The sequence below is a fragment of the Bombina bombina genome, chromosome 3, assembly GCF_027579735.1.
Source record: "Bombina bombina isolate aBomBom1 chromosome 3, aBomBom1.pri, whole genome shotgun sequence".
In the NCBI taxonomy this organism is placed as follows: domain Eukaryota; kingdom Metazoa; phylum Chordata; class Amphibia; order Anura; family Bombinatoridae; genus Bombina; species Bombina bombina.
Window position 1 is genome coordinate 1154503172 of NC_069501.1, and position 12149 is coordinate 1154515320.

The 12149-nt window shown below is 39.3% G+C and overlaps 2 protein-coding genes across 2 annotated transcripts in view; one reads left to right on the top strand and one right to left on the bottom strand.

The window, feature by feature from the left end:
• Positions 1-12149, bottom strand: part of ELMOD1 (ELMO domain containing 1) — a 249110-nt gene that overhangs the window by 88263 nt on the left and 148698 nt on the right. Inside the window, exon 3 of the mRNA XM_053708562.1 lies at positions 595-740. Coding sequence (XP_053564537.1) covers positions 595-740 — 146 coding nt within the window. The remainder of the gene's footprint in view (positions 1-594; positions 741-12149) is intronic.
• Positions 1-12149, top strand: part of ALKBH8 (alkB homolog 8, tRNA methyltransferase) — a 532982-nt gene that overhangs the window by 57094 nt on the left and 463739 nt on the right. The window lies entirely within an intron of this gene.

Here is a 12149-nt window from a genome sequence, read left to right on the forward strand (position 1 = left end):
TATGTCAGGAGCAGCAGATTAGGGGTTAATAACTTGATTTAGGTGCCAGCGATGTTGGGGGCAGCAGATTTGGGGTGTTTAGATGTGGGGTTTATGTTAGGGTGTTAGGTTTAAACGTAACTTTTTTTCCCCATAGACATCAATGGGGCTGCATTACGGGGCTTTTTATTCTGCAATTGCAGGTGTTAGTGTTTTTTCTGACACTCTCTCCCCATTGATGTCTATGCGGAAAGCGTGCATGAGCACGTCAACGTCAAAGCAGCGCTTGTATTTTGTGCAGTATGGAGCTCAACGCAACCATATCTCACGCACAAGCCGGCTTTTCTAAAACTTGTAATGGCATCGCTATGGAGGGTGAAATAACATAACTTTTGTTGTGTTCGCTAAATACCCTCTATAGCGCAAAACTTGTAATCTAGGTGATTATTAATTATAATAATAAAAATAATAATAGTAATAATATTAAGTATATATGTCTCTTTAGTTATAAAAATAAAATCCTTATGCTAAAGTAGCATATATTCCTGATAAATCATCACAACACCATTATAAATTACTGTATACATTTAAAAAGATGCCCTTTTGTGTACATACCTATTTTTAGCGTTCGCCCAGCTCCTGGCTTATTTTTATAGCAGATTCTTTGCAATTCACAGCGTCCCGTTAGTTTCCTCAAAATAAATTTTAGGCAGCGCCACAAACAAATGCAGTAAAAGTAAACCCACACCTGAACCACCATTCTGTAAAAGAAATCAAAATAAATATGTTATATGTGAAATTAGAAATTACAATTGTATGTAAGCAAATTAATTCAACCATTAATACTAAACTTCAGTGTTCAAACTTTTTTTTTGCTCCATTGTATATAACATTTTTATTAAAGGGACACTGAACCCAAAAAACCCAGTGGGCGGGGGGGCGGAGTTCCCAATATTGCCGAGGAGCCTAATAAACAGGCTTTCCATGAGTGCGCCATTTGGGATTGAAAATAACACGCATACGCTATAGAAAGGGTTTGTAAATTTAACAGGGCTAAATATTTTAGCAGTGACGTATGCGGCCAGGTATGTGATGACGCTGTCACGCATGCGCATTAGCTGAAAAATGTGTACAACAGCTGATGTAACGTCACAGGAAGTGACATGGTTCGCTCTTTTGAAAAGTTCGGTACCTTAACAGAAAAGCGGCCTTCAAGGGCTTCGAAATTAGGTTTAGCTTTCAACTAAGAATACCAAGAGAACAAAGCAAAATCGGTGATAAAAGTAAATTGGAAAATTGTTTAAATTACATTCTCTATCTGAATCATGAAAGTTTATTTTGGACTAGACTGTCCCTTTAACTATGAGCATTATAGTGTAAAATGGAGGTTAAACTAAAAAGAAATATGTTCTTATTTGTGTTAATGAGCAATATTTAAACATGTTCATTTTTTACATTTAAACCAAAACTAATACAACAGTATCAGCTGTTTATTTCCTGCTAATGGTCAAAGGTACAAATACCACAGCTCTATTGTTTTCGTTGCTGGAGAAAGAAACATTGGGTTATTCAGGAAAGAAACAATTAAAGGGGCATTCCAGTGAAAATTGGAATGTACACTGGTTCAATTCAATTTTGAAAGTATTTTTGCAATACACGTGTATTAGCAAAACAATGCTTCTAGTAACATCTGTAGCCGTTTCAGAAGTGTACTTTAAGGGACATGAAACCCAATTTTTTTCTTTCATATTTCAGACAGATCATACAATTTTAAATAACTTTTAATTAATTTCTATTGTCTAATTTGTTTTGTTCTATTTGTATCCTTTTTTTTTTAAACGAATACCTAGGTAGGCCCAGAAGCTGCTGATTGGTGGCTGCACATATACGCCTCTTGTCATTGGCTTTCAGCTAGCTTCTATTAGTGCATTACTGCTCCTTCAACAAAGGATTCCAAAAGAATAAAGCAAATTAGTTAATAGAAGTAAAGTGAAAATGTGTTTAAAATTGTATTCTTTATCTGAATTATGAAAGAAAACAAATTGGGTTTAATTTTGACTTTACTATCCCTTTAAGAAAAACAAAAAATCTCACTAAATCTAATTTAAATGGCTTTCCAGATCACTTCCTTTATATAATTTGCTTTATTCTCTTAGTATCCTTTGTTGAAAAATAGCTTTGCACATGACGCATATATGTGCAGCCACTAACCAATAGCTACTAGGCCTACCTAGGTATTTTTAACAAAGGATATCAAGAGAACTAAAGAAATTGGATGATAAAAGTAAACATGAAAGTTATTTAAAATTGCATGCTGCTTTAAATCCCTCAAGAAAACCCCCCATAAATTATGCTTACCTTTTAATTTCCTTTCCCTCTGTATGAGGAGTGTCCATGGAATCATTCCTTACTGTTGGGAAATACTGAACCTGGCCACCAGGAGGAGGCAAAGACACCCCAGCCAAAGGCTGCTCCTGCTTGATGCGAGCCATTACACGAGGAAGAAGTGGTAATGGTGGGAAAATGTAAATTAGTTTGAACCTCAAAGGCACAGCTAATGCATCTATTAGCTCCGCCTGAGGATCCCTAGACCGCCATGAAAACAATCTCTGGCATCCCCCATTTGTTGCAAATTTCCGCAAACAACTGGAGAGACCATTCCCCTGGATGAAAGGATTGTCTGTTGAGGAAATCCGCTTCCCAGTTGTCCACACCCGGAATGTGGATCGCTGACAGCGAGCAGTTGTGGGCCTCTGCCCACTCCAGAATCTGAGATACTTCCCTCATTGCTAGGGAGCTCCTCGTTCCCCCCCTGATGGTTGATGTAAGCCACCGAGGTTATGTTGTCTGATTCGAATCTGATAAACTGGGATGAACCCAGAAGAGGCCAAACCTTCAGAGCATTGAAGATTTCTTGAAGTTCCAGAATGTTGATTGAGAGGAGGGATTCCTCTCAAGTCCACAGGCCCTGTGCCTTCCTGGCACCACAAACAGCTCCCCATCCTGATAGACTTGCGTCCGTAGTCACAATCTCCCAGGATGGTCTCAAGAAGGATGTCCCTTGGGGCAGGTAATCTGGACAGAGCCACCAGGAGAGTGATTCTCTCAACCAGTTGTCCAGAGAAATCTGTTGAGAGAGATCCGAATGATCGGTGTTCCACTGCGTGCATGCACAGCTGAAGAGGTCTGAGATGGAAAATGGTAAAAGAAAGGTTATCCATACTGGACACCATGAGACAATCACCTCCATACACCGAGCCACAGAGGGCCTTAAGGAGGTCTGGAGGGCAAGACAAGCGGAAGTTAGCTTGTAATGTCTCTGGTCTGTAAGGAATATCCTCATGGATATAGAGTCTATTATAGTACCCTGGAATTCCACTCTGTATGGAGGCACTGCTATACCTCTGGTTATGGCCCCTGCAAGCAGAGCCCCTAGAACCTTCGTAAAAACTCTTGGAGCAGTAGCTAGACCAAACAGAAGTGCTGGTCCAGGAATGCAAATCTTAGGAACCTGAAGTGTTCCTTGTGGATTGGAACGTAAAGGTAAGCATCCTTCAGATCTATAGTGGTCATGAATTGTCCTTCCTGAAGTGAAGGATATATCTTATCGTCTCCATCTTGAACAAGGGGACAGATAGGAATTTGTTTAAGCACTATAGGTCCAGAATCGGGCGGAAAGTGCCCTCCTTCTTTGGGACTACAAAAAGGTTTGAATAGTATCCCAAACCCCTTTCTGTGAGAGGTACCGGGACAATGACTCCTAGGGAGGAGAGATCCCTCATGCATCACAGAAAGGCTTCTCTCTTTTCTGGCCTGGAAGACAGGTTTGATAGGAGGAATCTGCCCTTGGGTGGATGAGACTTGAAACCTATCTTGTATCCCTGAGCGATGACCTCCAGGACTCACGGGTCTCACAAGCGTCCGAGAAGAGCGACAGTCTGCCCCCTACATGATCCAGAACCAAATCGGGGGCCACCCCTTCATGCCGACTTTTGTCTCGGCGGGCTTCTTGCTCTGCTTGGATTTATTCCAGGACTGAGCCAGTTTCAAAGTACCCTTGGATTGCTCGGGCTTTGAAGAGGGCTGGTGAGGTTGGGATTTATCAGAACTAAAGGAACGAAAATTAAGACCTTGTCCCTTAGGCTTGTTCTTTTTATACTGTGGTAAAAAGGCACCCTTGCCTCCAGTAACCGTGGAGATAATTGAGTCCAGGCCTGGACCAAATAAAATTTTTCCTTAAAGGGCAGGGAAAGAAGTCTGGACCTAGAAGTCATGTCTGCAGACCAGGACTTCAACCAGAGTGCCCTACGGGCTTGAGCAGAAAAGCCTGAAGCCTTAGCATTCAGGCAAATAATTTGCATATTAGCATCACAAATAAAAGAATTAGCCACCCTTAGGGCCTTAATTCTTTCCTGAATCATGTAGAGGGGACCCTCCACCTCGATCAACTCAGATAAGGCGTCACACCAGTAGGTAGCCGCTCCAGCAACCTCAGCTGCCGGTTGAAACAAATATCCCATATGTTGAAACATCTATCTTAACAGAGTTTCTATCTTCTTATCCATGAGCTCTTTAAACGACAAACTATCCTCAAGCGGGATAGTAGTGCGTTTAGCAAGTGTGGAGATAACGCCATCCACCTTGGGGATGGAACCCTACAACTCCAATTGAGAATCTGGGACCGGGAACAATTTCTTTAAGGAAGAAGGGGAAAATGAAGAACCGATCCTTTCCCATCCATTCTTAATAATATTCACCATCTTTATGGGAACCGGGAAAGTTTGTGGTACAACCCTGTCCTCGTAGACCTTATCTAATTTAGAAATCAAAGGTTCCTAAGGCAATGTGGGCTCTGGAACCTCTAACGTAGCCAAAACTTCCTTCAACAGAAAGCGTAAATGCTCAATCCTAAATCTGAAGTCTGGTTCCTCCACATCTGGAGGTTTAGAGACAGCAGATTCCGACCCAGAAAGAGCACCCTCTGAAGTATCAGAGGTGCCTTCATCATCAGATAATCTTGTATCAGATAAATCCAATAAACTAGTTGATGACCCCTTGGAAGGATTCCAGTATTTAACCTTTCGCTTGCACTTTGCAGGGCGAGATAAAGCACTAAAGGCCGCAGACACTGCCGTTTGTAACTGCTCAGTAAAGTCTGGTGGTAAAAGGCCCCCTCCAGATGGAGGATTAGGAGTACTATGGGAAGCTGCATGTGTATAAGGAGATGACTGTAGGGTGCGCACCTCATGGGACGGAGACTCCTCAGAGGTAAACGGCTCAGTAGTAAGTATCAAACATATTAACCTTCTTTGACATGATTACTTTATCAAGGCACGTGGAACATAGTTGAGTGGGCGGGTATACCGCAGCCTCCTCACAATATAGACAGGTATTAGACTTAGGTAAAGATGGAGTACCCTGTAACGCATCAGAATCCTCCATAGCTTGCGCTTACAAAGGAGACTATTGATTAATAAGAAAAAATGGCACCTTTATACCCCCAATGGCTGGGGCACTCACCACCTCCTATGCCCCAGGCCAAACAGAGAAACCGCTTCTTCTCCGGTAAACCGCACTGTCAGGAAAGAGGAAATAAGTGTGACCACACCCGGTCATGTGGTGCGCAATGCAGGATCGCCCCTGCTATAATATAAAAAAAAGCGCCAAACATTTCAGGCTGTGCAGCTCCCAAAACGAAAGTAAAAAACCCTGTACTTTCCAACATCTGCCTTAGCCTCATCTCACGCATGTCGCAGCATAATCAAATAAACTTATGTGATTAATCCCCACTGTTCAATAATCCCCCTCCAGAGATATTAACCCTTGATTCCATACAGATAAAAGGAGCCACACTTTGACCCTGTATTCTTGCGTTATCATATGTGTAAAAAATAAATAAACGATCTTACCAGAATCTATGCCATGGAACAGAAACACAGCCTCTCAAGTTTGACAGTCTTGAAGCATCGCTCCTGACATGGACTTGAGTGATGGAAGCAGGCAGTGAAACTTGTCAACACTGATTGCTTAGGAGCTGTTAATACGAGTCTGGATGTGTTCAAATAACTACTCTCCCTGCATCTCCAGACTCTAACATTCGTCAATGCTCTCACTGGGAGGCTGACAAGGCTGCTTAAAACTCCAGTCCCATTTCGAAGGGTAGATACCCTTCATAAGGAACTACTCCGAATCTTCTGACACTTCTCTGCCAACCTCCTATGACGAAAGGCAAAGAATGACTGAAATATGAGGGAAGTAGGGGGAGTATTTAAGCCTTTGGCTGGGGTGTCTTTGCCTCCTCCTGGTAGCCAGGTTAAGTATTTCCCAACAGTAAGGAATGATGCCGTGGACTCTCCTCATATTAAGAAGGAAAAAAAGGTTTCATATCCCTTTAACCGAAGTTTAGTTACAGCTTTAAAGCAGTGTTGTCTCACATCTTCTAAAGCCTTCTTCTAATTTGCATAATTAGTTGCATTCAAATGTATTTTTTAATTACAAAAATAATAAATGTAATAATAAATCTTTTTGATTTAAAAGTTTGCGTGTTTAGATTTGTTTATATTATTTTTGACTAATGGATTCAAAATCTTATTCATTTAATTTATTTAACATGTCAAGACTTTTAGGCCAAATTAAATTTAAGTTGAGCTAATATTTTTTAATTGATATGCTTCATATTTGGCAGTGAGCCATTAGTGTCCCTGGCTCCATTTTTTTTCTTTTTAAAGGGACAGAGAACATAAATATAGGGAATCACTCAATACAATATTTTAATGTTGATTTTGACTCTCCTCTCCTATTAACATAGTGATGTTTACAGCCCCTTTAAATCAGAGAAGAACCTTCTGAGATATTTATCTCCAAATAATAGCTTTTTTTATGCATGTGGGTATTTTAGAAAGCTGAACTTAAGGGGCGTGATCACATACATTTGCGTAAGTTTCAGAGCAACTGGTGAAACTCATGTCATGTCTACAATAAGTTCACCTCGTACATCCGGTGAATCACATAACACGCCAAACTGTAGACGTTGAGAAATGTACTCAACTACATATTTCTGGTGTTGCCAGTACTTTATGCCAGTATATTGCACGTGTAATTGGAGATCAAAGAGTAGGAGTGTGTGTGTTGACTTCACATGTAAAAATTCAAACCAAAACCAATTAATAAACTGACACATCAAAACGCCATTCAAAACCCCTATAAAAACCCAAGTGTAACCACCATATTTTGCTTGTGTTTGGATTGTTCGTTGAGCTACAACACAGGGCCCAGGAGCGGAGGTATTGGATTTGAGTTAGTATTGGATTGAGGAGTAGTAGGACACAGACATATTTGAACATATTGCACACATTGCATCCATACATATACACATACACCACACTTTTATTTTCATACACCTGACACTTTTTTTTTTTTTTTTTTTTTTTTTTTAAATTTGAGGTTGAAAAAAGGCATACATAAAATATAAATCAAAATTACACAATAGGAGCCTTAGGACATTGACAGTATGTTGCTTAACATTTACAGTATTCGTTGTATGTGAATAGTATGCCTAATATACGGTATACCTCCAGATTGGTATAGGAGGTCACTTTTGGGCCTCAAGTTAAATTAAACAGGCTAAAGGAGGTGTTTCCAAAAAGGAGATCACTTTTGGATCTCAACTGACAAACCTCTTTTTTTTGTTCTAAACATAAGCTTCAATAACAGTCTAAATAGCCATACTTAATATATGAACAAACTTTCATTAACTATCTAAAATAATCAGATTATAGCCTGACAGTACTGGAGTTTGGTTTGGCTGATAAACAAGGGACAGATGGAACAACTAGATGCCAATGGATAACTAGAGATTAGCTTCAGGATAGCAAGATGGGACTACAGGGGTGTCTTAGTAGAAGATATGGAGTATTCTGTAAAGCAATATCACAGTGATTTGCTGTTCTTAATTAGTAGGGGGGAGTGAAGAATAAGAACGGAAAATTGTCTCTTTAACATAAAAGGAATAGAGGAACAAACAATCTCCTGCAGTGCTCATTGGAGACATATGCAATTAGCTATTGAGAATACTAGCTAGTACGCACATTTATTATATGAGCTAACTGCACTAGGGAGTTAAGCTATGCTTTGTGGACATAAGCATATGTGTTGTTGTAGCAAGGTTGTAGCACGGAAGTGTATAGTACATAATAGAATTGATAGATTAGCAGGGCATCTGTAGTCTGTAGTTTTGATTGTGAGTAATTTTGTGGGGTCTATTATGAGTTATGTCCATAATTAGTATAATGACATATACACTAAAATATTTAACCATCAAGTATTATGGAACCAAATTAATTTACCAAAAATTAATGAGGAACAGGCTGAAATACTCAATAATAGAATAAAAATAGAGGAGATACAACAGGTTATACAAAAATTACCTCTATCTAAAGCATCTGGTCCAGATGGACTACCGGCAGAGTACTATAAGACAATGTCACCGAAAATTATAGACTCTCTAAATAAGGTATTTCAAGTAATATATGAAGGGAAAGAGGCTATATCACCTACATATAAGATAGTGAATATGGTAGTTATACCGAAACCAGGAAAAGATCAATTGATACCACAGTCATATAGACCAATATCTTTGACTAATGTTGATTATAAAATATTAATGAGAATTCTAGCAAATAGGCTTAATAAGATTCTACCACACATTATTTCTGAAGAACAGGTGGGATTTATGACGGGAAGATCATCAGTTAAACATATTAGAAACATCTTACATGTAGTCCAAGGATATTGGGGGAGAGGGGATCAGGATGTCCTGTCGGAGGCCTTCTTAGTATCCCTTGATGCTGAGAAGGCCTTCGACAGGATTGAATGGAATCACCTATTTTATACTTTGGAGAGACTAAATATTGGAGGTAGATTTCTTGAATATATTAAAGCAGTCTATACTTCAACAGATGCATATCTCTATATCAATGGTCACACATGTACCTCAATCCAACTAAATAGAGGGACACAACAGGGGTGCCCTCTCTCCCCACTTCTTTTTAATTTAGTACTAGAGCCACTTATACACCTTATAAAAAAAAATACACTTGGTATTCAATTAGGGGACTCATATTTTAAGATGGCATTATTTGCAGATGATTTGTTGCTTTTTGTATCTGAACCAGAACTATATGTAGAAAAGATTATAGAAAGTATTTCTTTATTTGGAAAGATTTCAGGGTATAAGATTAATATGAATAAATCGCAGATATTATGGCTTTTTAAAAAATCAAAAGAAAAAAATACATTTTTGAAGAAGTAGAGGAAAGTTTGACTTATTTGGGGATAAAAATATCTAACAATCCCAATAAAATATATCTTCTGAACTTTTTACCCCTAATTAAAATGATAGTTAAAGACCTAAGAATATGGCAACAACTAAATCTGAACCTGACGGGCAGAATCCATGTAATAAAAAACATAATTTATGTAAGAACTTACCTGATAAATTAATTTCTTTCATATTAGCAAGAGTCCATGAGCTAGTGACGTATGAGATATACATTCCTACCAGGAGGGGCAAAGGTTCCCAAACCTCAAAATGCCTATAAATACACCCCTCACCACACCCACAATTCAGTTTAACGAATAGCCAAGAAGTGGGGTGATAAGAAAGGAGCGAAAGCATCAAAAATAAGGAATTGGAATAATTGTGCTTTATACAAAAAAATCATAACCACCACAAAAAGGGTGGGCCTCATGGACTCTTGCTAATATGAAAGAAATGAATTTATCAGGTAAGTTCTTACATAAATTATGTTTTCTTTCATGTAATTAGCAAGAGTCCATGAGCTAGTGACGTATGGGATAGCATATACCCAAGATATGGAACTTCCACGCAAGAGTCACTAGAGAGGGAGGGATAAAATAAAGACAGCCAATTCCGCTGAAAAAAATAATCCACAACCCAAATCAAAAAAGTTTTAATCTTATAATGAAAAAAACTAAAATTATAAGCAGAAGAATCAAACTGAAACAGCTGCCTGAAGTACTTTTCTACCAAAAACTGCTTCAGAAGAAGAGAAAACATCAAAATGGTAGAATTTAGTAAAAGTATGCAAAGAAGACCAAGTTGCTGCTTTGCAAATCTGATCAACAGAAGCTTCATTACTAAAAGCCCAGGAAGTAGAAACTGACCTAGTAGAATGAGCCATAATCCTTTGAGGCGGGGACTTACCCGACTCTACATAAGCATGATGAATCAAAGACTTTAACCAAGACGCTAAAGAAATGGCAGAAGCCTTCTGACCTTTCCAGGAACCAGAAAAGATAACAAATAGACTAGAAGTCTTTCTAAAATCTTTAGTAGCTTCAACATAATATTTCAAAGCTCTTACTACATCCAAAGAATGTAAAGATCTCTCCAGAGAATTCTTAGGATTAGGACACAATGAAGAGACAACAATTTCTCTACTAATGTTGTTAGAATTCACAACCTTAGGTAAAAATTGAAATGAAGTCCGCAACACCGCCTTATCCTGATGAAAAATCATAAAAGGAGATTCACAAGAAAGAGCAGATAACTCAGAAACTCTTCTAGCAGAAGAGATGGCCAAAAGGAACAACACTTTCCAAGAAAGTAATTTAATATCCAGAGAATGCATAGGTTCAAACGGAGGAGCCTGTAAAGCCCTCAGAACCAAATTAAAACTCCAAGGAGGAGAGATTGACTTAATGACAGGCTTGATACGAACCAAAGCCTGTACAAAACAATGAATATCAGGATGATTAGCAATCTTTCTGTGAAAAAGAACAGAAAGAGCAAAGATTTGACCTTTCAAAGAGCTTGCAGACAAACCCTTATCCAAACCATCCTGAAGAAACTGTAAAATTCTAGGAATTCTAAAAGAAAGCCATGAGAATTTATGAGAAGAACACCAAGAAATGTAAGTCTTCCAGACTCAGTAATAAATCTTTCTAGACACAGATTTACGAGCCCGTAACATAGTATTAATCACTGAGTCAGAGAAACCTCTATGACTAAGAATCAAGCGTTCAATCTCCATACCTTCAAATTTAATGATTTGAAATCCTGATGGAAAAATGGGCCTTGAGATAGAAGGTCTGGCCTTAACGGAAGTGTCCAAGGTTGGCAACATGCCATCCGAATGAGATCCGCATACCAAAACCTGTGAGGCCATGCTGGAGTCACCAGCAATACAAACGAACATTCCATTAGAATTTTGGAAATCACTTTTGGAAGAAGAACTAGAGGCAGAAATATATAAGCAGGTTGATAATTCCAAGGAAGCGACAGCGCATCCACTGCTTCCGCCTGAGGATCCCTGGATCTGGACAGATACCTGGGAAGTTTCTTGTTTAGATGAGAGGCCATCAGATCTATTTCTGGAAGCCCCCAGATTTGAACAATTTGAAGAAATACTTCTGGGTGAAGAGACCATTCGCCCGGATGTAACGTCTGGCGACTGAGATAATCCGCTTCCCAATTGTCTATAGCTGGGATGTGAACCGCAGAAATTAGACAAGAGCTGGATTCCGCCCATACAAGTATCCGAGATACTTCTTTCATAGCCTGAGCACTGTGAGTCCCACCTTGTTGATTGACATACGCCACGGTTGTGACATTGTCTGTCTGAAAACAAATAAACGATTCTCTCTTCAGAAGAGGCCAAAACTGAAGAGCTCTGAAAATCGCACGGAGTTCCAAAATGTTGAATGGTAATTTTGCCTCCTGAAATTCCCAGACCCCCTGCGCTGTCAGAGATCCCCATACAGCTCCCCAACCTGAAAGACTTGCATCTGTTGAGATCACAGTCCAGGTTGGACGAACAAAAGAGGCCCCTTGAATTAAACAATGGTGATTCAACCACCAAGTCAGAGAAGATCGAACATTGGGATTTAAGGATATTAATTGTGATATATTTGTATAATCCCTGCACCACTGGTTCAGCATACAAAGCTGGAGAGGTCTCATGTGAAAACGAGCAAAAGGGATCGCGTCCGATGCAGCAGTCATGAGACCTAGAATTTCCATGCACAAAGCTACCGAAGGGAACGATTGAGACTGAAGGTTTCGACAAGCTGAAACCAACTTCAGAGGTCTCTTTTCTGTTAGAGACAAAGTCATGGACACTGAATCTATTTGAAAACCCAAAAAGGTT